At 44.3% G+C, this 27240-nt stretch overlaps 1 protein-coding gene across 1 annotated transcript in view; it reads left to right on the top strand.

Annotated features, from left to right (window-relative positions):
- Positions 1-27240, top strand: part of NOX3 (NADPH oxidase 3) — a 70091-nt gene that overhangs the window by 18060 nt on the left and 24791 nt on the right. Inside the window, exons 5-6 of the mRNA XM_073628956.1 lie at positions 10748-10877; positions 20545-20637. Coding sequence (XP_073485057.1) covers positions 10748-10877; positions 20545-20637 — 223 coding nt within the window. The remainder of the gene's footprint in view (positions 1-10747; positions 10878-20544; positions 20638-27240) is intronic.

The raw sequence follows: 27240 nt of genomic DNA, 5'->3' as shown, positions 1-27240 counted from the left end.
AAGGATGAGACCCAGGAGCGTTCCTCTGGACCATACCCCTTCCTATGCACCAGGTACTGTATGCGCCCATGGCACCTACGGGAGTCAACAATGGATTGTACCTCATACTCCTTATGGTTCTCAACCTGTATAGGGTGAGGACGTGGCACCGAGGTGGTAAAGCGGTTGCAGACCAACGGTTTCAATAACGAGACATAAAAAACATTTGAGATGTGCATACTAGGAAGAAGGTCCAAAGTGTAAGTCAATGGGTTAATCTTGCGAAGGATACGGAAAGGCCCAATAAACCGAGGTGCGAACTTCAATGAGGGAACACAAAGTCAGAGTTTGCGAGATGACAGTCAGACCCTATCCCCAACCTGGTAGGAAGGCGCAGGCAGGCATCTGTACCTATCATTAGCATGATGCAAAGCCTCCTGGACTTGTGCTCAAGTGGAACAAAGACCAAGGAGATGCTCTTCTAGTGCAGGAATACTCTGTGGAACAAACAAGTCAGGCAACGTGGAAGGTTGGAAACCATAATTCGCCATAAACGGAGACAATCAGGAAGCAGAATTCAAGGCACTGTTGTGAGCAAACTCTGCCCATGGTAATAGGTGTGACCAGTTGTTGTGATGGTCAGAAATATAGCAACGTAGGAATTGCTCCAAGGACTGATTGGCTCGTTCTGCGGCCCCATTAGACTGCGGGTGATACGCAGAGGAGAAAGCAAGCTGAATTCCCAGCTGTGCACAAAAGGCTCACCAGAACTGGGACACAAACTGACTACCCCTGTCCGAGACAATCACCTTGGGTAGCCCATGTAAGCGAAAGATCCCCCGAGTAAAAATGGAAGCCAGTTGCTTAGAAGTGGGCAACTTCTTAAGTGGAATACAATGACACATCTTTGAGAACCGGTCAACCACCATAAGGATAACTGTGTTGCCCTGGGAGTTGGGCAACTCCACAATGAAATCCATAGACAGGTGGGTCCAGGGCCTCTCTCCATTGGGTATGGTAGGTGTCGTGGAGTCTTACTCTGAGTACACATGGAACAGGCAGCTACGAAGGCAGTTACATCAGCACGTAGACTAGGCCACCAGAATTGTTGGGAAATGGCCCAAACGAGTTGATTCTTACCAGGGTGGCCAGCTGCCTTGGGAGAATGGTAAGTCTGGAGCACGGCAGTACAGAGACACTCTGGGACAAAGCAGCGGTCACAAGGTTTCTCAGGAGGAGCATCGACCTGAGCAGCAAGAATTTTGTCACCCAAAGGAGAAGTAAGACTGATGCGAACCGTAGCCAGAATACGATCAGGAGGAATCAAAGGAACCGGAACTGACTCCAACTTGGAAGTGAAGGAAAATTGTCGTGACAAGGCGTCAGCCCTTACATCAGTGGTTCTCAACCCCTCTAGTGCTGTGACCCCTTGATAAAATTTACCAAGTTGTGGGGACCCCTAACCGTAAAATTATTTTCGTAGCGTGGGTTGTCAGCACCTAAGGCAAGACAAGTAATTTGCGCCCCTAACCCACGGACATATAGCCCTCCCCGAGTCCCTTCCACACGTACAGTATTAAAATCCCTTATGGTACATTTTAGGATGTGCCACTCTTTTTCTCTTTGTTCTCCTTTCTTTCCCTTTTATCTCTCTCTGTCCTAATTTCTTGGTTTTTTTTTTCCCCCATCCCTCTCTCTAGCCATCTTTCTTGTTCTTTCTCTTATTCTTTCTCTCCCTTTTTCTTTGTTCCTCCCCCTCGTTTCCTCTCCCTTCCATGTATTCTCTATTTTTATTCCTTCACTTACTCCTTGGTGGGGGGTGGGGGAAATGGGATAAGTGGCAGTGCTGGCGGGGAGTTGGGATTAGTGGCAGTGCTGGAGGGGGGGGATCAGTGGCAGTGCTGGGGGAGTTCTGATCAGCCAACTTAGGTGCTCTTGATCAAGGTCTCTGCCCCCCAGCCATGCCGAGAACAGAATGGGCGACTGTGAAGAGGCTGAATGGGCGGCCGCAAGCTCCAGGAATAGCCCTGCAGAAAGGCTGGGAGAGCAGTGCGGGCTTCAGGAACAGCCCAGGATTCGGTGACCCCTGGCAAATCATCTTTCGACCCCCGAGGGGGTCCCGACCCCCAGGTTGAGAAGCACTGCCTTACATTCTTAGTAACCGGGTAAGAATGAGACAATGTAATTGAAACTTGACAAGAAAAGAGCCCATCGCACCGTTCTGGGAGAGAGGCATTTAGCCTCAGACAAGAATGTGGAGATTCTTATGGTCAGTAAGAATGAGAACCGGCACAGTGGTACCTTCGAGGAGATGTCTCCATTCTTTCAGGGCTAAAATAATTGCCAACATCTCTCTGTCACTAATCTCGTAATTGCACTCGGCAGGTGATAATTTCTTGGAAAAGTAGCCACAAGGATGCATAGCACTCTCAGAGGTAGGATGTTGAGACAGAAGGGAGCCAACACCAGTCTCAGAAACATCAACCTCAAGGATAAAAGGTAATGTAGGATCAGGATGTGCTAACACAGGAGCAGAAACAAAGGCAGCCTTGAGACATTCAAAGGCCTTAATGGACTCCGGAGACCAACTTTGTGGGTTACTGTTCTTTCTGGTCATATCGGTCAGGGGCTTGACCAGAGATAAGAAGTTACGAATAAACTTCTGATAATAGTTGGCAAAGCCCAGGAAACGCTGCAGAGGACGTAACCCCACAGGTTGAAGCCACTGTAGGACTGCCAAAAGTTTTTCTGGGTCCATCGAAATACCAGCAGTGGAAATGACATAGCCCTGTAATTTAACCTGTTCCCGATGGAACTCACACTTCTCCAGTTTACAATAGAGATTGTTCTTTTTTAATTTTTGAAGCACACGACAGACATCTGTGTGGTGACTTTCCAGGGACTTGAAAAATATGAGGATATCATCGAGATAAACCACCACAAATAACTGCAACAAATCTCAGAGGACATTGTTAATAAATTCCTGGAAAACTGCCGAGGCATTACAAAGGCCAAAAGGCATTACGAGATACTCAAAATGGCCTGTTCTGGTATTAAACGCAGTTTTCGACTCGTCGCCCTCCTTAATCCTCACGAGATTTGTAAGCCCCTCTCAGATCAAGCTTAGTGAAAACCGTTGCTCCCTTGAGGCGGTCAAACAACGGGATCGGGTAGGCATTCGGGTAGGCATTCTTAATCGTGAAATTATTGAGACCCCTATAAATCAATACAAGGTCTCAGTTCACCGCTCCTCTTCTTCACAAAGAAGAAACCAGCACCTCCTTAATCCTCACGAGATTGTAAGCCCCTCTCAGATCAAGCTTAGTGAAAACCGTTGCTCCCTTGAGGCGGTCAAACAACGGGATCGGGTAGGCATTCGGGTAGGCATTCTTAATCGTGAAACGATTGAGACCCCTATAAATCAATACAAGGTCTCAGTTCATCGCTCCTCTTCTTCACAAAGAAGAAACCAGCACCAGCAGGAGATGAGAATTTGCGGATGAAACCCTGAGAAAGTGCGTCTGCAACATACTCCTCCATGGCTTTATCCTCCAAGACCGACAAAGGGTAAACCCGGCCATGAGGGGGAGTGGCACCAGGATGAAGGTCAATTGCGCAATCATACGGCCGGTGTGGAGGCAAACTACCGGCTTGACCTTTGTCAAAGACATTGCTAAAATCACAGTACTCCTCTGGCAGGGAGGAGAGAGAAGAGGTACACAGGACCTTGGCTATCTTCCGGAAGCATGTTTCACTGCATTGTGGTGACCAGGAGAGAACCTCAGCACAGAGCCAATCAAAAGAGGAGTTGTGCCTCTGTAAACAAGAATAACCAATAACCAGCGGAAACTTAGGAGAAGAAATCACTTAGAATTGGATTATCTCATGGTGAAGAGCCCCTACAGCCATGGACAATGGAACCGTCTCATGAGTCACATGGGCAGGCTTTAAAGGTCTCCCGTCAAGAGCCTCAATGGCAAGTGGAGTGTCACGCAGCTGCAGTGGAATTGAGTGCTTTGATACAAAGGCAGCATCAATGAACAGGCCTGCAGCCCCAGAGTCGATTAGAGCCTGTATCTCGATAGACGATGTAGCCCAAGAAAGGGTGACCGAAACCAGGGGCTTATCCTTCTGGATAACTGAGGATGACATAACACCACCTAAGGTCTGTCCATGACAGGACCTCAGGGTTCAGGTGTTCCCAGGATGGGTAGGACAAGACTTGAAAAAGTGACCTGCCTGGCCACAATAAAGGCACAATCTCTCCCTCCTCCTAAAGGCTCTCTCATCCGCAGAGAGATGCATGAAGCCCAAGTGCATGGGTTCATCTTCACTGACCGACTCGGTACCAGGAGGCATGGGAGTTGAGGGAGGCACGGGTGGGGCTGCAAAGCTCGGAGGAAAACGTACAGGAGGCTTCCGTAAGCGCTCCTTAAAAGAAAGTCTCTCTCTGAGTCTGGGGTCAATGAGGATGGCAAACGAGATCAAGCTCTCCAGCTCAGTGGGTATATCTCGGGCTGCTATCTCATCCTTGATGGAATCTGAGAGACCATGAGAAAAAGCAGCCACGAGGGCCTCATTGTTCCAAGCAACCTCTGCTACCAGAGTACGGAACTCAATGGCGTAGTCAGCAATAGTTCTCGTACTCTGTTTGATGGACATGCGGCGCTTGTCAGCAGAAGCTGAGCATGCGGGAATGCCAAATACCCTTTTAAAGGAAGCCACAAAGTCAGGGTAACTCAAGACAACAGGTTTTTGCGTCTCCCATAGAGGGTTAGCCCAGGCCAAGGCTCTCTCAGAAAGCAAAGATATCACGAACCCCACTTTGCTTCTGTCTGTGGGAAATGCCTGGGGCAGCATCTCAAAGTATATCTCAACTTGGTTGAGAAACCCTCTGCATTGAACTGGATCACCCCCAAATAGCTGAGGAAGTGGGGCGGAACCAGACATACCTCTTATAGAGGTAATACTCCAGGTGGGTGCCTGCACAGAGACTGGCGCAGCAGCAGGGACAGCCTGCAACTCAGGTTGTACCGGAGCAGCCGCAGTGGGGGATTCCAGGTGAGCCATGCAACTCAGGAGCGTTTGTAACGCCATGGCAAACTGATCCATATGGTGATCTTGCTCATCCAATCTGGAAAAAATATTACTAACAAGTGGATTGACTGTATCTTCTGAATTCATGGCCTTCGCCTACTCAGAAACCATGAACCAGAGCGAGACTGAAGTACAGTAAAATCACACTTGTTTAATAATAAAAACAAAAAGGTAAATAGAGTAAGTGTAGTCAAAGCATAGCCAGAGTCCAGTAACCGGATCGGGTAGTCAGCCAAGCCAGAGTTCAGTAACCAGATCGGGTAATCAGCCAGGCCAGAAGTCAGGGAACCTATTAGAGGAACAGCAAGCAGGATAAGGAGCCAGAAGGGATGTCAGCAAAGCCAGTCTTTAAACAGGAATGCAGGAGATGGTTTCTTGTGATGTGACCAAGGCGAAGGCAGGAATTAAGTTGGCAGGACTGACGAGCAGATCCACAACAGCTGGTTAACTGTAAAGAGAGATGAGAGCTGGCAATTAACTGACAGTTGAGCGGCCAGCTCAGAGAAGGAAGGGCTGAGCCAGCCCTGACAAGAAGATGATAGGAAATCTTTAGATGGGGTCACCTGTTTGAAAGATAACTGTCTAAGAGAAGAATGCCCCTCATTTTGTAGATACAGTGGGGATGGAAAGTATTCAGACCCCCTTAAATTTTTCACTCTTTGTTATATTGCAGCCGTTTGCTAAAATCATTTAAGTTCATTTTTTTCCTCATTAATGTACACACAGCACCCCATATTGACAGAAAAACACTGAATTGTTGACATTTTTGCAGATTTATTAAAAAAGAAAAACTGAAATATCACATGTTCCTAAGTATTCAGACCCTTTGCTGTGATACTCATATTTAACTCAGGTGCTGTCCATTTCTTCTAATCATCCTTGAGATGGTTCTACACCATCATCTGAGTCCAGCTGTGTTTGATTATACTGATTAGACTTGATTAGGAAAGCCACACACCTGTCTATATAAGACCTTACAGCTCACAGTGCATGTCAGAGCAAATGAGAACCATGAGGTCAAAGGAACTGCCTGAAAAGCTCAGAGACAGAATTGTGGCAAGGCACAGATCTGGCCAAGGTTACAAAAAAATTTCTGCTGCACTTAAGGTTCCTAAGAGCACGGTGGCCTCCATAATCCTTAAATGGAAGAAGTTTGGGATGACCAGAACCCTTCCTAGAGCTGGCCGTCTTGCCAAACTGAGCTATCGGAGGAGAAGAGCCTTGGTGAGAGAGGTAAAGAAGAACCCAAAGATCACTGTGGCTGAGCTCCAGAGATGCAGTCAGGAGATGGAAGAAAGTTGTAGAAAGTCAACCATCACTGCAGCCCTCCACCAGTCGGAGCTTTAAGGCAGAGTGGCCTAACGGCAGCCTCTCCTCAGTGCAAGACACATGAAAGCCTGCACGGAGTTTGTTAAAAAACACCTGAAGGACTCCAAAATGGTGAGAAATAAGATTCTCTGGTCTGATGAGACCGAGATAGAACTTTTTGGCCTTAATTCTAACATGGTATGTGTGGAGAAAACCAGGCACTGCTCATCACCTGTCCAATACAGTCCCAACAGTGAAGCATGGTGGTGGCAGCATCATGCTGTGGGGGTGTTTTTCAGCTGCAGGGACAGGATGACTGGTTGCAATTGAGGGAAAGATGAATGCGGCCAAGTACAGGGATATCCTGCACGAAAACCTTCTCCAGAGTGCTCAGGACCTCAGACTGGGCCGAAGGTTTACCTTCCAACAAGACAATGACCCTAAGCACATAGCTAAAATAATGAAGGAGTGGCTTCACAACAACTCCGTGACTGTTCTTGAATGGCCCAGCCAGAGCCCTGACTTAAACCCAATTGAGCATCTCTGGAGAGACCTAAAAATGGCTGTCCACCAACGTTTACCATCCAACCTGACAGAACTGGAGAGGATCTGCAAGGAGGAATGGCAGAGGATCCCCAAATCCAGGTGTGAAAAACTTGTTGCATCTTTCCCAAAAAGACTCATGGCTGTATTAGATCAAAAGGGTGCTTCTACTAAACACTGAGCAAAGGGTCTGAATACTTAGGACCATGTGATATTTCAGTTTTTCTTTTTTAATAAATCTGCAAAAATGTCAACAATTTTGTGTTTTTCTATCAATATGGGGTGCTGTGTGTAGATTAATGAGGGAAAAATGAACTTAAATGATTTTAGCAAATGGCTGCAATATAACAAAGAGTGAAAAATTTAAGGGAGTCTGAATACTTTCCGTCCCCACTGTATTTCCACTCAGGGACAGGAAATAGTGGTGACACAGAGAGTACAAGGTCTTTAAAGAAGAACTCCAGTTTTTCCCCCACAAAACAACAGGTGTATTGTGCATGTAAATGAATCACAACCACAATATCAGTGTGTGTGTGTGTGTGTGTGTGTGTGTGTACATACCTACTTTAGCTGTATACAGCAGGTTTCTGTGATTGTGATGTCACTCCTTCAGAAGTTCTCTGACTTCATGTTTCCTTGCTTTGCCAGTCTTGATACTACATGTCCCATCATCCTTTGAGCCTCTGTAGTTTCAGGCAGGCTATGGGAGTCACTTGTAGCAGCTGTAGGAGTTGATGTGGGTGTGTCTAAGGATTACTGTGGTTGTTTCTGGGCCTTCATGTGGGTGGTGATTGGGCGAAGAATAGAATTGTGTTATCCCCGCCCACACTCCATTCCTCTCTGCAGTGAAGGAGGAAGAAGCAGGAAGTGGAATTTTAGTCAGAAAGTTAAAGTAATTCTAAAAGCAATTTTTTTTTAATTAAAATAACAAACATGTTCTACTTTCCTGCTCTGTGTAATGGTTCTGCAGAGAGCAGCCCCGATCCTCCTCTTCTCCCATCGCCGCTTGCTAAGAGGGCACTGATGCATGCCTGTTCATGCAACCCGCAAGGAAAAAATCCATGGCAACACCAACCAAACACGAATCGCTCTCACGGTGCCACATAGGCTGGGTTCACATCTACGTGTTTCTAAATGCATGGCAACCCGCACAGAAAACACACGCTTTGCTGTGCCTTTCTAAAATGCCTGTCAATGCACGTTGTACTTTCTATTTAGGCTGCATTCTCATCTGCGTGTTTCTGAATGCATGACAACCCGCAAGAAAACGCACGCTTTGCCGTTTGTTCCAAAAATGTGTGGCACTGCACATCACATTTGCGTTACCATTCATTTGCATCTGTCTGTTCCCAAAAGCACGGCAACCCGCAATAAAAAAATGTGCACTTTGACTTGTGTTTTGAAAATGAGCAGCGATGTATATCACGCTTGCGTTACCATTTAGGCTGCGTTCTCTTTTGCACATTGCAACGAATATAGAAAACATTCACTTTGTTGTGCATTTCAAAAATGCATAGCAGCGCATGCACAACAACCCACACAAAAACACGCACTTTGCCGCGCATTTTGAAAACACATGGCAACGCGCATCATACTTATGTTACCATTTGTTCGCATCTGCGTGTTTCCGAATGCAGGCAACTCACAAGTAAAAGCACGCTTTGGTGAGCGCTTCGAAAACGCGTGACAATGTGTGGCTCGCTTGCATTACCATTTCTTTTGCAGCTGCATATTTCTGAATGCATGGCAACCCACAAGAAAATGCACACCATGCCATGCTTTTCAAAAATGCACAGCAACCCACATCATGGTGCTTGCATTACCATGCATTTGCATCTGCACTTTTCTCGTTCACATCTGCGTATTTCCAAATGCACAGCAAGCCGCAAGAAAACGCATGCTTTGCCATGTGTTGACCATGTGTTTTGGAAACGTGTAGCAATTTGTGTCTGTCATGCTTGTGTTACCATATAGTCTGCAATCACATCTGCGTATTTCCAAATGAGTGTCAACCCGCACAGGAATTGGGTGCTTTGCTGTGCATTTCGAAAACACGTGGCAACGTCATGCTTGGGTTACTATTTGTTCACATCTGCGAGTTTCCGAATGCAGGGCAATCTGCAAGAAAAAGCATGCATTTTCTGTGAGATAGTGATAGTGGCGCTGGAAGTCACGTGACTTTCATGTGGCGCTGCGTGAACCAGGGCTGTCTATTCAATCCCTCCCAGCATTAGTACAACTAGCTTTCCCAGTAGGCTATGTATATTACATGGAGAGCTTTCCTTTTTTTGAATAATGCTAGGATCTGTTAGGTGGGACTTGGGTGGGGGGGCTTTTCCTGTAGGTGTGCCTGGGTGGGACTGAATGCTAATTAGGATGTATTCCATCCCTCCCAACCTCAGAGCTGTGAAGGAAATCGCATCATTTGCAGAGTCTCAAAGACTACAGAGGGGTGTGTTTTAGGCTAGAGAAGCAGGAAGTGGAAGGCATTCTGTCTACATTAGACCAGGGGTCTCCAAACTTTCTAAACAAAGGGCCAGTTTACGCTCCTTCGAACTTTAGGGGGGCCGGACTGTGGCGATTGGGAGTAAAAATGTCCTGGCACCAGTGGGAGTGAACAATGCCCCATTTTTGGTATTGGTGTAGGAATAGTAACCCATTGTAAGTGTCAGTGGGAGGAATAGTGCCCCATCATTGGTGTCAGTGGGAGGAATTACTACCCCATCATTGGTGTCAGTGGGAGGAATTACTGCCCCATCATTGGGAGGAATTACTGCCCCATCATTGGTGTCAGTGGGAGGAATTACTGCCCCATCATTGGGAGGAATTACTGCCCCATCATTGGGAGGAATTACTGCCCCATCATTGGTGTCAGTGGGAGGAATTACTGCCCCATCATTGGGAGGAATTACTGCCCCATCATTGGTGTCAGTGGGAGGAATAGTGCCCAATCATTGGTGTCAGTGGGAGGAATTATTGCCCCATCATTGGTGTCAGTGGGAGGAATAGTGCACCATCATTGGTGTCAGTAGAAAGAATAGTGCCCCATCACTGGTGTTAGTGGGAGGAATTACTGCCCCATCATTGGTATTCATGGGAGGAATAGTGCCCCATCATTGGCATCAATGGGAGGAATAGTGTCCCATTGCAGGTGTCAGTGGCAGGAACTATGCCCCACTGTTGCTGACAGTGGGGGGGAGAATAATGCCCAAGGGCCAGATACAAGTAAGCAAAGGGCCGCATCCGGCCCCCGGGCTACAGTTTGGAGACCACTGCATTCGATTATACAGACTGTCACATGGTACAAAGCCACAACTAAAGCCCAGAATATAAGGAGACCTACAGACAAAAGAGCAACATGGTACAGAGGTATGATCTATGCTGGGACTGATCATTGCATTTACTTCTAGTGAAAAGAGAGTTGGAGTTTAGCTTTAACCATTTTATGCTATATCTACAAACACAATAAAGAATCTGAGCAATGCATACACTCTACTATAAATTATGTGTTTATCTTTTGCAAAATTCAGTAAAACTGAAAACTAACATACTGTAGATGTTATATTATTTATTCATCTTGCCAGGTATATAAAAATTGAAAAGAATAATATTCTGTATATATACAAAAGATTATTCATAGTATTGTATTTACTGAGATGTTTCAAGACTAAAACGTTTCACTAAAAAAATAAAGTTTTCAGCTTAATGAATATCAAAATGCTGTATAACCAGAAGAAATGTTTTTTATGGCATAATTTTAGCTTTTAGTTATTTGTCAGTTCCCATATGCCCAATTCAGTATTCATTATTATTTCTCTAGGCAGATAGTTCGTGGACAGACTCCGCAAAGTTTGTTACAACATAATCTTTCATATTGTAAAGACCACTACAATGAGTGGGGAGAAACGGAACAATGCCCTTTTCCACAATTTTCTGGCAACAAACCAGGGGTAAGATATGTTGTAAGATACTGTATTGTGATATATGTACTTTTAGACCAATCAATTTATCATCAAATATGATAAGTTTGAGAGGTTTTCTCAGTGCTTTGCTTTTATTTCCCTACTTGACCAGCATAAGGGAGTAGAGACTGTTCATTTTGCAAAGTGAATGCTGTCTGAGTTTAGTAACTCATGACAAGGTAAAAAGATAAGGAGGGCAACAGGGGGAATAACACCCCCCTGACTGGATGTATGCGGTAATCAGTGGGCATTGTATCTTCACAAAGATATTCAACAAATCACAGGATCTGCCTGAAGTTCCACTAATGCTCCACACTCATTTCTGTCCCTAAGAATTCCACCATCACAGCACTAAATGACTTCAGGCTCATTGCCCTGATGTCAGTACTCATGAAGTCCTTTGAGAGACTAGTGTTGACCCACCTGAGGGACATGACAGGTTTCCTGTTTGACCTTCTGCGGTTTACATATAGAGCAAACTGGTAAGTGGAGCATGTGGTCTACATGGGGCTGCACTACATATTACAACATCTTGCTCCCTAGGCATATATGCACAGATCCTGTTTATGGATTTCAGCTTGGCATTCAATACTGTCTCTCTATAAATCCTCAACTCCACACTTACCAAGCGTTTTGTGCCTAGCTCCACTTGCTAGTGCATCACCAACTTCCTGACAGACAGGAAACAACAGGTAAAGCTGAGGAAAATCATATACAGCAACCAGTTAGTATTGGCATTCTCCAAGGATGTGTGCTCTCACAGCTACACTTTTCCTTCTATACCAGTGAATTCCAAACTGCAGCCCGGGGGCTAGATGTGGCGCTTTTCTTACTTTTATCCAGCCCTTGGGGCATTATTCCCCCACACTGTCAGTAACAGTGGGGCATACTTCCTGCCTCTGAAACAGACAATGGGGCACTATTCCTCCCGTTGATACCAATGATGGTGCACTATTCATCCCACTGATACCAATGATGGGGCACTTTTTCTCCACAGACACCAATGATGTGCTACTATTTCTCCCATTGATACCAACAATAGGGCAATATTCCTCCCCATAATACCAATGATAGGGCATTGTATACTCCCTCTGACGCCAGGACAATTTTACTCCCACTGGCCACAGTCCGACCCCCCTAAAGTTGGAAGGACAATAAACTGGCACTTTGTTTAAAAAGTTTAAAGACCCTTGCTCTAAACCAATGACTGGACCTCAGGGAATATGTCTATTAAAAAGATGAACTATGCGGATGACACAACCATTATCAGTCTCATCTGAGATGTCAGCATACAGGCATGAAAAAGAACTGCTGGCCCTACAGTGCACTTGTAACAACCTGGAGCTTAACACATTCAAAGCCATGGAGATTAGAGTGGATTTCAGAAGAAGCCTTCCCACGATGTCTCCTCTCCCCTTACTCAACAGCATTGACCTTTGGATTTCTTGATCAATAATTTCCAAGGACCTTACAAGAGAAATATGGTTTTCTTTTTTTTTTTGGCTAATCATACTTACCTAGGTGGATGCAGCATCAGAACGATGCTGCATCTGTCCCCCTCCGTCTCTGTACTGAGAACCGAGCCACCAAACATTGCCGAAGTGCAAAACAAGTGCAAAAAAAAGGCAATTGAGTGCAAAAAGCTCAGGCTTGACTCCTCCTTTAAGTGGACATCCAACATCAACACATTCCTCAAAAAAGCCCAGCAATTCCCCTGCTCAGAAAGTTCAACCTGCCCTAAGATTTGTGAATGATTTTATACTACAGTGATCAAGTCTGTTCTTCGCACTTCCACCACTGTTCAGTTTAGCCTCCAAACAGAATAGGGACAGACTACAGTGGACACTTAAGTCTGCAGAAGAAAATCATTTGTGCGGGCCTGTCTGCAAACCAGGACTTATACAGCTTCTGAGTCAGGAAACCAGCATAGAAAATCACTGCAAAACCTACACAACCTGAATATTATCTGTTTCTGTTGCCCTCTCTACCAAGTGATACAGATTATTGTACACCAGGACAAACAGACTTAACAACAGTTTCTTCCCCCAAACTGTTATGCCCCGTACACGCGGTCGGATTTTCCGATGGAAAATGTCCGATCGGAGCGTGTTGTCGGAAATTCCGACCGTGTGTGGGCGCCATCGGACATTTTCCATCTGATTTTCCGACACACAAAGTTGGACAGCAGGAGATAAAATTTTCCGACAACAAAATCCGATCGCGTCAATTCCGACCGTGTGTGGCCTGTTCCGACGCACAAAGTGCCACGCATGCTCAGAAGAAATTCCGACACGGGACAGCTCGTTCTGGTAAACTTAGCGTTCGCAATGGATACAGCACTTTCGTCACGCTGCAATGTAAAAAATGGTTTAATACAGCGCACTCTCTTCTTTATAATGTGACAAGAATTAAGTCGTTTTGATGCTCATATTCACACACACTTCTCACAAACTTCTTTCGTTACTATTTATCGGGATTCCCTCAATATATTTTGATTTCTCACATCTGACAACATATTTGTTTGTTTTTTTTTTTTACTTTAATGTAGAATCTTTTTTTGTGTTTCTCTTTTTTTTTTTGGTGATTTTGATTTGTACTCCCGAAAATGTTTGTGTGTTTTTTGTGACAAGTTCCCACAACACCATTGATATGTTGTTCGATTTAATCTGTAGGAGGAGATTGTTTGGTGTTGTTGTCCCTTGTTAATTTCACATTGTACTTTAGAAATGTACCTGAATACTCACCAACAAACTGTCCTTTTTGGATGAAAACACACACAGGAGAGTAGAATTTACCTAAAAATATTTTATTAAGGGGTCACAACTATAAACAAAGAGGGAGGCAACGCTGGAGAAACTGCAGAAGTGGGCGAAGCCTTGGACCCCCAGGGCAGACATCAATTATTTAAAAGCAAAATTGGTGGCCTGAGGAGTCCTTATCTAAGGGAGGGCAGTCTGGTCCAGAAGTCCCAGAGATCCGGAAAGCAGCAGATGACATCTGTGTCCCCAGGCTGTGGTCATACGAGAGACTGCAGCTTCTGTCAGACCAGACTGAACCCAGGGTCATCACTCTGTGGTCTTCTTTCCACGCTTCCTTCCACGCTGTGGCTGTGGTGGTGGAGTTGTGGCAGCAGGAGGAGGAGGAGGAGGAGGATCGTCCCTCTCCATGACATCCGTCTTGTGTGTCAGTTCCCCACTCTCCCCCTTCCGAAGGACTTTATAAATCAGGTCCTCAGAGATCTTGCGTTGGCCCTCCTGCATGCCCAGCAATTTGGTGGCAGCCATGCAGGCAAAGGCCTCTGCAGGACTGGGGAAGGCTCTGAGGGACGCCGAAGCCTCCTGGATCAGCCTGTATGCTGAATCCTGCATGGGACTCGGAGTGGCCTTCCTGGCCCTTTTATTTGGCAGGCGGAGGGGAGGGACCTGAGACTCAGTCATGCTGCGACTTGTCCCAGGCTTCTCTTGGCTGACACTTAGCCCCGCCTCCTCCTGGCTGCCACTAATCCCCGCCTCCTCCTGGCTGCCACTAATCCCCGCCTCCTCCTGACTGCCACATTCCACAGCCTCCTCCTGGCTGAGGTCTTCCTGTGTATGAAAAAGGGACATAGTTTTAGTATTGTTTTCATCAATCACACACAATTTTCACCTCCTGACTGCTGCAAATTCAATGTTAACAAATATAACAGACTATCCTTCTGAGCCCAGCATTTTTCATTCTTGTCCCAATTATTTTTGCCCACTACTGTCTATTGATATGTAAAACACTTTTTTTAATCAGCAATTAGTGATCAATAATAACATCTAGGAAACATAATTTATTTATTGCCCAGAAATCTGTAGAGGAATGCTATACCTGACTCCAGCTGGGCTCCTCCACTTCTTCCTGGCTGGAAGGCCCAGGTTGGACATCGGAAGCCTCAGCTGGGATGGAAGGAAGCGTGGAAGGAAGAGTGGAGAGGGATTCCCTGACTTCAGTGTGGTCTGACAGAAATCGCAATCTCTCATAGTACCACAGCCTGGGGACATAAACGTCATCTGCTGCAGCTCCGGACCTCTGGGAATCTGTGACCTTCTTGCGCTCCCTAAGATAAGTGCTCCTCAGGCCCCCAATTTTAGCTTTTAAATAAGGGATGGTTGCTGTGGGGACCACCGGCTTCACCAACTCCAGCAGTTTCTCCAGCGCTGCCTGCCTCTTCCGTTTGTGGTTATAATGGGGGTGTCTGACTTGCCACAGACAGGGCAGCTCCCTGTACTTGTCTATGAACAGGGGCAGGAAATTGTGGTCGTTGAACCCATCCATTTTCTCTGCAAAACACAACACATGACAAACCCTAAGGTCAGGCCAAACTCCCCTAATCTTGTTACAATATAGGCTTCAATTTCGAAGCAATATAGGCCCAAGTTTAGATCCTACCTTCGTTAGCACGATCGGCGTCTCCGATGCTCCTTCCTCCGCTCACAGATCGTACGTAAGACGCGCGCGTTACGATTTATACACACTGCGCATGCGTATAACTCCGCCCGCCCCTGACGTTCTTTCTATTCTATTCCCCGCCCCTTTTCATTCGGCGCAGTGGAGGAAGAGCACATGGCGGAGAGACAGCAGGATAGTGCTAAGTACAGCAACGAGGAGGAGGAGGAAAGGCTGGAGCCTGAAACGTCCCGATCCAGAAGGAGATTGAAGGACTCAAATATGTCCTTTGGGGAGATGTTGGAAATGGTGGACATCCTGAAGAAGGCCGACTATGATGGAAAGTATGGGCCTTACCCCAACCCCAATGTCCGAAAGGCCAAGATCATGGCGAATGTGGTCAGGAGTCTGCACCGGAAATTCGGGGTACAACGATCGAAAGATCAGCTCAGGAAGCGGTGGTCGGACCTGAAATTACGAGAACATGAGCAGTACAGAAAGATCCGGAGAGTGCTGCAAAAAAGTAAGTAGTTGTGCTGTGTTCCTATTCTTTATGTTTATTACGTTCGTGCTGCTCCATGTGCTTTTAGGAACTGTTGTACAGTTTAAAATGGCAACTTTCATGTTCATGGGCACATTATTCGTTCGGATCACACATTTTTTTTTTCGGACTATAAAATACCATTGTTTAGCCCATATGCATTTGGCCACCATTTTGAGGCCCTATACTTGTCTTCAAAGAATTGGGTTGTGTAGATGGCTTTGTTACTAGAATGAAATGCAAACTAGATTGTGTGTAAGGAGAGGACACTCAGCAGCTGTTTTCACATCTGGACACTGGAGCACTAGTGTGGGACCCCAGAACACCCTTTTTATTAGGGGGGCCACACAGGTGCTCCAGTGAATACTATAGGGGGGTCTCCATCTGTGAAGCTTGTACCAAACAGGTAAAGTATTGCAGCTTGACAAAGGACACTAAAAAAGCGACATCTTGGAACTCTGCTAAAATAGATCATTGTACCCCACTTCCAAGCAATGTTTCATCTTTATAGTTCTGACATCAAATATCTGTGTGCTAATTATACCATTTTTCTTTTACATAGGGGAGAAAAGACTCGGAGGACACCCCTCATCCAAGGAGACCAGAGCCCCCCCCCCCTCTGGAAGAAGGGGAAATACCAACACAAGATGAGCAGGAGGAGGAAGACGTGGTGGAACTAGTCACCACAACAGGTGAGTGTCTGCAACCACAGGCTCAGATAAGAGATGGATGGCGGCATTTTTTTTAGACCTAATTTATTTTGGGTTTTCTTTCTTTTTAGGTGATCCTGAGGTTGTGGATGAAGATCCTTTCACATCCGAAAGTGCCCAAATCCTGATCGGGGAGATCATGGGGTGTAATTTACAATTGGAAAACATCAAGCAAAACATCAATGATGTTATTCCAAAATATAAAAACATCATTGATGTTTTGGGGCGAGTTTAAAGCCCCTCCAAATCACTTTCTTCTTTTGTCTGCTACAATGTGCGAAATGTTTTTGTGATTTTTCCCAAAGCCAAATTTGGAGGATGCACACAGTGTGCCAACATGTGCTATCTGCCATCACGGGAGATCAATGGACGCGTTTTGGGGGTGCAACCCCTTCCTCAATTATAAAGTAGCGGTGAGGAAGGGCTTTCTCCCCCAAAACACGTCCCTTGATCCCCCGTGATGGCAGATAGCACATGTTGACATTGTGAAATTTGTGTGCATCTTCCAAATTTGGCTTTTCCAGTGGTGATTTCCCCCCATCTGAACGCAATATCAAACCCAGTTCCTAAATTCTCATGTCTGATATTGCCTTCCAGTTCTACCAAATGTGAACTTTGTAAGATCAAGATTTGTGTCTTTCTTGTGGGTTTTACACAGGCCTGTTTTCTATAAAATGCACATTTTGATTTTGGATAATGACACCACAAAATATGTTATACAATAAACATGTCGGTTTGTCAGAAAAACCTTTGGTAAATGCACATGTGATTGTGCTGGTATTAAAAAGATTGTTCATCAAGAATGTGTGGATTATTGTCTCAATGCTACAACACTTTTGGGGTGATGTAATTGTTGTTTTATGAGAAAATGGGGGTAATTTCCTAAGGGCAAATCCTCTTTGCACTACAAGTGCAGTTTCAGTGCAGTTGCAAGTGCACTTGTAGTGAAAAGTGTCTTTGCATTTAGTAAATAACAGCCAACAGTGCTTTGTATAAGGTTACACAATCACGCCATTTTCTGCACTCAACACATTTCTGTCAGGGTCAGCTCAAACAAACACAAGCAGTAAATGTCCACAAAGAAGAGCCTGGGGGGAGATGCCTGTCGAGAACTTGAGGTCCTGCAGGCTTCTCCCTGTGGCCAAATACCGCAAGGTAGCGACCAACCTCTGCTCCGGAGTGATGGCTTGCCTCATGCAGGTATCCTGCCTGCTGATATAGGGGGTCAGCGAAGCCAACAAACGGTGAAATACGGGGTCCGTCATCCTGAGAAAGTTCCTGAAATCATCAGGATTATTCTCACGGATCTCACGGAGCAAAGGCATATGACAGAACTGGTCACGCTGAAGCAACCAATTCTTGGTCCATGAACTCCTCCCCACCCTGTTCATGGACTGGACTTGTGTCAAGGTCAGGACCCCAACACCAAGCCCCCGCACAGCACGAACTGTACGAGGAGTACGCATACGAAACATGGCTAGAAAACGGTCGGCTGCTCAGAACGAAGTAACAGAACGCACTGAAGAACAGCAAGGCCTGTGAAGAGCGACCTGAAAAACAGCAACGAGCGGACAAGATCGCACATAAAACTCCGATACGAACTGACGCCACGCACTGAAGAGCAGATACAAACCCACAAGCACAAACTGAACAGCAGAAAACGATCTGAAAGCCACGAGTCTGAAAAAGCGCGAATCGTCTCTCACCAAACTTTTACTAACACGAGATTAGCAAAAGGAGCCCAAAGGGTGCCGCGCTTGGTTCTGAACCGGCCTTTTCTAGTCTCGTCGTACGTGCTTGACGTCACCGCGTGGTTGTCGATCGGAAATTCCGACAACTTTGTGTGACCGTGTGTAGGCAAAACAAGTTTGAGCCAACATCCGTAGGAAAAAATCCGAGGATTTTGTTGTCGGAATGTCCGATCAATGTCCGACCGTGTGTACGGGGCATTACACTTATGAACACCTTAATTCTCCCTTTCAAAATTACCAATTTGCACTGTCTGTACTACTTAAGACTTTAGATGTTTACATATCTCGCAGTGAGACATCGGGGGAGATTTACTGAAACTGGAGCGTGCAAAATTTGCTGCAGTTCTTCATAGAAAATCAGCTTCAGGGGGATTTATTGCCAAAGCTTAAAGTGTTACTAAACCCAGGACCCTGCATTCACTATATATGGTCTCCCACAGTACACAGAACATGGAAATGCAATAGTCGTAGTAAATATAAACTGGTAAATAACTTTTCCCATCAGCATTTAGAGCAATCTTGTGACTTATATCAGTGTCCAGCCAAGCACTAGCTAAAGCTTGTAGGAGGAGTTTTCACACTGCACTGAGCTGTCCTATCAGGATCTAGGAACTCTGACTCTCTGTCTGGACAGTGCTGTTTGGCCCTGTGCTGATCACATGCACTTTTCCAAGGACAAAAAACCTCTCTAGCAATACACACCAAACTGAGCATGTGCTGCCTGACTATAGACTTTGTGTTATCAGGAAATTATCAGGGGACAGTGGAAGGAGGGGAGGATCTGTGCATACAGCCTTTTTACACAATGCAGAGGATTAACTGCTTAGGTTCCACAGTGAGTATAACAAGCATGCTTTACTGCATATACAGACTTATTTTACTGTTGAGGGTTTAAAAACGCTCTAATTGGACAAGCTGAATTTAGAAGCTTATTGGCTACCATGCACAGCTTCACCAGATTCTGAGTGCTCCAATTTTAGTAAATCCCCCCCATTGCTTGCTAGTATCAGAATATACAGTATAATTCTGGAACACAGCAGTGTCTACTCACAAGCACTAGTGATAGTGAATACATGTTCCAGAATTCAAGGAAGTGAATGTATGGGGATCTTCACAAAGTAAGTTTACAAACTTCAAGATTATTCAGATTAACAGGAGTAGGCTAGAAGTAATTTAACCACTTGCCGACCAGCCATCGCAGTTTTACTGCGGCAGAATGGCACAGCTGGGCGAAACGCCCCCGGAGCCAATTTGAGTGCCCGGCGGGCACGATGACCGCCAGGGTCTTGCGATTGCTCTGACACAGCGAGAACTGGAAACTGTATGTGTAAACACACAGATCCCGGTTCTCTGAGGGGAGAAGAGACAGATCATGTGTTCATACAAAGTATGGACAGCGATATGTCATCTCCCCTAGACATTCCCACCCCCCCTTCAGTTAAAACACACACTAGGGAACACATTATGCAACTTTTTTAAAGAATAGCTTTAGGCAAACAGCTAAAAACCATGATAAGGGAGCTGTTTCACCTGCCAAAGCATTTGTATTTCTGTCCATGCAGTATGAAGATTTACACAACTCTGCTACATAGCACAGACTTGTCTGGTAGTGCAGAATACCTGCTTTTTTTCCTGTTGCAGTAAAGTAACACAGATTTTGTCCCTCCCCAGCCTGTGACTGGGCAATGAAAAGGTGAAGCAGCAGAATGATGAGCTCAGTTCTCTGTCACTTTTCCTATTCCTCCTATCAGCATTCACTTGTTAGCACATGACCACTGAAGCACAGCATGATGGCTCCTTTTGCTGCTTCTCCTTCTCCCCATCTGAGCTCTGCTGTATAGTAGAGTGCAATAGGCTGATACAAGGTCAAATTCAGGTACTTACACTTGAATTTCTAAAATACATTTAGTGGTGCATTAATGAGTACAGAGCTGCAATAGTTTATGTCTTATATCTATTTTTTATATATATTATTTTTTTGTATTAAAGCAAGAATTTAGACAAATATCTGTTATAATACATGTGATTTAATGGCTTTTTTTTTCTTTTAGGAAATGTGTAATCATAAGAATATTAGTGATGGAATTATGCTGTAAAATGTATACATTTTAAATGTAAAAAAAATCATTACTCCAGCATCTACCTACCCTTTCATTCCCAACTTGCCCAACCTCTTTTTATTAATATGGATTGCAAAGCCTGCTAGCTGAATATGTATAACAAACTGCTTTTCTTCCAAACAGGCTTGGAAATGGGTCATTTGTCCTTTAGCGCTTTATGCGTGTGAGAGGATAATACGTTTTTGGAAGTCTAAACAAGATGTTATAATCACAAAGGTAACTGAGTAAACGTGTAAACTACAAAGATAGCATTAAACACATGATTTATCCACTTCCATGGCAGTAAGAGATTTGTCATCTCTCAGTATTTATGAATTTTTAAAACAAGTATACTATGTTGATAGGATTGAAGCACTTCCCGTAGATTTTAGACAACAGTTGGCAGTTCTAGTTGTTTCTCCAGATCTCATGTCTTTGGTTGCTGTGCATATAACCACTAGGGATGAGTGAATGTACAGTGCCTTGCAAAAGTATTCACCCCCTTGGCATTTTTCGTGGTTTGTTGCCTCACAACCTGGAATTAACATGGATTGTTTAAGGATTTGCATCATTTAATTTACAGAACATGCCTACAACTTTGAAGATGTTTTCTTTTTTTATTGTGAAGCAAACAACAAATAGGACAAAATAACAGAAAAAGTCAATGTGCATAACTATTTACCCCCTAAAGACAAAATACTTTGTAGAGCCACCTTTTGCGGCTATCACAGCTCCAAGTCGCTTTGGATAAGTCTCTATGAGCTTGCCACATCTTACCACTGGGATTTTTGCCCATTCCTCCTTGCAAAACTGCTCCAGCTTCTTCAAGTTGGATGGTTTGCACTTGTGAACAGCAATCTTTAAGTCTGACCACATGTTACATGTTTCCCCTTAAACCACTAAAGTGTTGCTTTAGCAGTGTGTTTGGGGTCATTGTCCTGCTGGAACGTGAACCTCTGTCCTAGCCTCAAATCACACAAAGAGTGGTACAAGTTTTGCTCAAGAATATCCTTGTATTTAGCACCATCCATCTTTCCCTCAACTCTGACCAGTTACCCAGTCCCGACTGCTGAAAAACATGATGGTGTTCTTTGGGTGATGTGATGTGTTGGATTTGCGCCATACATAGCGTTTTCTTTGATGGCCAAAAAGTTCAATTTTAGTCTCATCAGACCAGATGTACATACATTTTGTGAGTCTCCCACATGCCTTTTCGCAAACTCAAAACATCCCATTTTGTTTTTTGCTGAAAGTAATGGCTTTCTTCTGGCCACTCTGCCATAAAGCCCAACTCTATGGAGCGTACGGCTTATTGTCGTCCTATGTACAGATACTCCAGTCTCTGCTGTGGAACTCTGCAGCTCCTCCAGGGTTTCCTTAGGTCTCTGTGCTGCCTCTCTGATTAATGCCCGGTCCGTGAGTTTTGGTGTGCAGCCGTCTCTTGGCAGGTTTGCTGCTGTTGTGCCATATTCCTTCCATTTGGTTTTGATAGATTTGATGGTACTCATAGGGATCATCAAAGATTTGGATATTTTTTTATAACCTAACCCTGACTTGTACTTCTCAACAACATTGTACCTTAATTGTTTGGAGAGTTCCTTGGTCTTCATGGCAGTGTTTGGTTAGTGGTGCCTGTTGCTTAGGTGTTGGAACCTCTGGGGCCTTTCAAAAAGGTGTGTATATGTAATAGATTGCACACAGGTGGACATCATTTCACTAATTATGTGACTTCTGAAGGTAATTGGTTGCACCAGAGCTTTTTATGGGCTTCATAACAAAGGCGGTGAATACATACACACTTACCAATTATCAGTTTTTTATTTCTGAAAAATATTTTTATGTGTATATTTTTTCTAATTTTACTTCACCAACTTAGACTATTGTGTTCTGATCCATCACATACAATTCAGATTTAAAAAAACATTGATCTAAAGGCTGTAATGTAACAAAATAGGTAGAAAGCTAAGGGGGGTGAATACTTTTGCAAGGCACTGTTTCTGGGTTCAGTTACTGGATGTTTGTCAAACCTATCATAAAGTCCAAAAATTGCAAATTTAAAATGATTGTAAACTTTCCATTTTTTAAAAAATAACAAACATGTCATGATAACCTATTCTGTTCAGCGGTTTGGCAAATAGTAGTCTTAATCCTCCCCTTCTGGGGCCCCCCGCGGGTGCTCTTCCTCTCTTTAGACCCCACAAAAAAGCCACTTTCTAGGGGGGGACACTCATGAAGACTTGATCTCGAGCTGCACTGTGTGTGTCTATCTTGACTTGCCGCCCTTCAACAAGGTGGCTTTGATTTGACAATTGCAGCATGTCACTGAATACTTGTTTGGTACAGTTGTGTGTATGGGCAGGAGCAGCAATGCAACCTGTCTACTAACTTTAAAAAATGAAAAAAAAATTAAAATAATTCAAGATAAGACCTGCAGCTCAGACATCGGCCTCTCAGAAGTGATGTTGGCTATAAGATTTCTTGCAATTATTTCCACTTGGTTCTCCGATCTAAAACAGCTTTTCAATTTGGCCACAACTGCATCCCTTGGCTCTTCTGACAAAAAATATATGAAAAATATTGATAGCATAATGGTAAGGGTGGGCATTGACATTTCAAAGAAAGTCTGACTCAAGGAACCCAATGAAATAGAGCAAGAAATAATAATTAACACATACAAAAAAGTTGTAAAGCAGATAGGTGAAGAAATTTGTCTTATTGAAGCCATCAAAAAATTATTTAGCCAATATTGAAATGAAAAAAACATTGTACTGTGAATCAATAACGATCAAATTGTATATGATTTAATGGCAGCAGGTCAAAAAGACAACTAAAGGACTAAAAGATCAGCTGAGGTGAAAACTACTACAAAGCAGCAACATGGTAGAGTCAGATGAATACAATAGAACTGCCTCTAGTCTATCCCTTTGCATACAATTTGACACTGGACTGACAAAGTTAAGCCTAGTACAGATGAGCCGAATGTCGAACGTCATCGGCTGGTTAAAAAAAGAACGACAGACATTCGGCCCGTGTGTATGGCAGCCGGTCTGACAGAAGCCGTTTGGCCGACTTCTGACCAACGAGCATGCTGGAAAACGAGCAGCTGACCGGCTCCCTATCAGCGCTCCCCTGTCAAAGCACAAACTAACAGCAGGGGAGATCGCTGTACTAATGTCAGATCATTAGAGCAGTGTCTCTGACCGGAGCTGTCAATGTGCCAGGCTTAAATGCCAACAATGCCAACAAGGAATACAGTAGCACTTCGGATTGCGAGTAACGCGGTTAACGAGCGATTCGCAATATGAGCTATTATTTAAAAAAAATCCTGACTTGGTTTGCGAGTGTTGTCTCGCAAAACGAGCAGGATTCAAGCCTGTGCGCTGTGCAGTACCGCATTTGGTCAGAGGTGCGGGGACGCCGGTGACACTCGGAGCCTTTCGGAGCCGCTCATAAATACTTGGAAATGCTTGGAAATACTCGGAAACACTTGAAAATACTCCGTTCCCGAGTGTTTCCGAGCCTTTCCGAGTATTACATGTAATAGAAGTCAATGTGGAACGAATTATCTTCGTTTACAGTGACTATGGGGAAACTTGCATTGATATGCGAGTGCTTTGGAATACAAGTATTATCCTGCAACGGATTATGCTCATAATCCAAGGTTCCACTGTACCACCTTTTAGAGGACAGTAGAGAAAAGAATGGGTAAAAGGCCATTTTTTAAGTGCAGAAAACGAATATTTAAGCACACATACCAGATCTTCACCAGCTTAGTGATGGATTTTATTGGTGGGTGTACCAGGTTGCAACTTTCAGGCCCAACTGCTTAGGAAGATTTAGAAACAAATATATACCTCAATGTGGGATTTTTAAGGCAATATAGTAAAGAGAAAATTATATTTAGATAAAAAGATAATTTACTGATACATAGAAAATATATAACATACAAAAATACTTTTAGTGATCATGCGATTAAAAAATCGTCAAATAACATGAGATAAGCAGGGAGCTAGAGCTCCTACATCGTGATACATCCTGCTATAAGATACAATCACCACCTATAATGATGCCATGGCGTCAAGTAGCGATATTCCAATGCGTTTCAACGTTATAACATAAAAAAAAAGTCTTCCTCAGGGAAAGATTGCATCACGTTCTAAAGTTTCAAAAAATAGCAATGTTACAAACAATATACATATCGCATATATCTCATTAGTCGCATATATTGGATAAGCACAACTTACATTTTTCGTGTAACTGCAAGAAAAACGCATTCCCAATGCTAACAGGGGTCTCCATTATTTGTTGCCCATACTGTCTAAAAGACCCGACAAGAACTCGGGAAACGAGTTGACAAACACACGCAAAGCATGCGTATTGACAACTTATATTTACCCTTGGGAAGACATGTCGCTAGACAGAATAGCTATTGATTACCCTCCGTTAATTTTACAGTCCTAGACAGGATTCATCTACCAATCAGGGGGGGCGACTGGAACAAGGTTCTCCTCCAGCGGGAAATGCGCTGGATAATATACCTTAGGGCCACCACCCCCTCGGGCTTAATTGAAACTGAAAGCTTCAGACCTTTTCTGGAGGGTTTCAGCTCTGGGAAAACGGATTAAAAATAAATCACAAATATGTATTGCACTTTGTTGCTTTGCTTTGCATGCTTTGACCCCTGTTTAGGTATTACACTTTTGGGTTACCCATACATTCGAAATAGTTATTCCAAGGGCCACATCCTTAGCTACACTTAGGTAGCATGGTTCCTCTCGTGGGACCCACAGTGGGATACCACATGTTCCAAACCGCCAAGGTATTGGGTATATACTCAGTCCAGTAAAAATTCTTTAGGAGAGTTTCTTTTACTTTATATTATGATTCATTATGCGTAGTCTATTAAGTTCCATCTACCCACATGATTGTTGTATAATTGTTGTCATCATTAACGCATTTGAGGAGAACAACTTTTATAATTGCTTCCCAGTGCAAAGGTTTCAGGTCTTGACATATGATTGCCCTCTCTGTTCTTTTATCCCTACCCGTCACAGGGGGGCCACGCTTCAAATATCGTGGCCTATATACCCCAGGACCCTGATCATGATTCGGGGCTGGGGGGGTTTTTCACTGTGTCAGTGGTTATTAGTCCTAATAGGTTTTTCTCTCCCGAACCTCCACGCTGGAAGTAAAGGGAGATATAGACCGTTTTAAAGGGTTCAGGCATTCCGCATATGGAATAAAAATCCCCAATGGTGCTGTCTCTACTCCATTATAATGCAACCTCGTAAATCAATATAGTTACCCCCATTGCCTTTATATATTCTATCTGTGCACCAGGTCTTATCAGACCATGGAGCATGAATTTAAGGTAATTTTCTAACTTTAATCTAAAAAGGTTCTCTGTTTAACAACAAGTTATTTGTTCTTATGTTTCACTTAGGCTGGCCTCTGCCCACTTGTGAGACGATTACTATTTTTCTTAGGTGAAACGGCGTCCCGGCAGCGTCTGAGTCATATGACTGCGACGCTGCACGTACCGCCGACAGGCAATGGGAGTGCGCTGTGTTGCCTAGGTGAGGTGACGCCTCCCTCCCCTGTCTCGGCAAGCGTCTGAGTCATATGACTTCGACGCTGCATGTATCGCGGACAGGCAATGGGAGTGCGCTGCATTGCCTAGGTGACGCGACCCCTTCCTCCCCTGTCTCGGCAAGCCATGTCCACACCCCATAGGATATGGGGAGGTGAGGCGTGGTGCCTCAATCAAGGGGCGGAACGGCGCTCTGCGTCCCCCATCATTGTAACAACTAGTCATGGGGCGTCGCCATGGAGATGCGACTCCCCAAAGCTTTTGACACATCGACACTCTCTACGCAAGGGGCGGGATGCTACCTTGTCGGCACCGCACCCCCTACATTAGCACCAATTGGCAGCGGAGCGTCGCCATAGTGACGCAAAGCTCAGAGCCTTTGCCACGCCCACTTCCCTTTATTAGGACGCCAGGGACGGCTTATGGCAGCATTTCCTACTCAGCTCCTAACCGAGAGGTACTCCACAACCTGGGCTCATCGTTACAGGCTGCTTTGAACTTTTAAGACCTATACTCTACTTTATCACCAGAAGGTAATCCCATACAAGCTCTAACTATTAAGCTTCAGAGAATATTGATCTCTGAAAAAACTGCTTTTACTACCATTATCTATCTAAAACACTCTTTTTGCCTTCTGTTTTTTTAGCAACTCTACCTATTGGCTGCCTATTATTGGTTCTTTTAAAACATGCCCGTTCGTCCTGTAGAGGATATTAGACAGTATGGGCAACAAATAATGGAGACCCCTGTTAGCATTGGGAATGCGTTTTTCTTGCAGTTACACGAAAAATGTAAGTTGTGCTTATCCAATATATGCTACTAATGAGATATATGCGATATGTATATTGTTTGTAACATTGCTATTTTTTGAAACTTTAGAACGTGATGCAATCTTTCCCCGAGGAAGACTTTTTTTGATGTTATAAAGTTGAAACGCATTGGAATATCGCTACTTGACGCCATGGCATCATTATAGGTGGTGATTGTATCTTGAAGCAGGATGTATCACGATGTAGGAGCTCTAGCTCCCTGCTTATCTCATGTCATTTGACGATTTTTTAATCACATGATCACTAAAAGTATTTTTGTATGTTATATATTTTCTATGTATCAATAAGTTATCTTTTTATCTAAATATAATTTTCTCTTTACTACATTGCCTTAAAAATCCCACATTGAGGTATATATTTGTTTCTAAATCTTCAAAGGGATGATGGCAATGACACACCCAACCCTCTGAGTCACCTATT

This window comes from Aquarana catesbeiana, linkage group LG04, assembly GCF_042186555.1.
Source record: "Aquarana catesbeiana isolate 2022-GZ linkage group LG04, ASM4218655v1, whole genome shotgun sequence".
Classification (NCBI taxonomy): domain Eukaryota; kingdom Metazoa; phylum Chordata; class Amphibia; order Anura; family Ranidae; genus Aquarana; species Aquarana catesbeiana.
The sequence above is the reverse complement of the archived record's forward strand: the minus strand, read 5'-3'. Positions and strand labels throughout refer to the sequence as shown.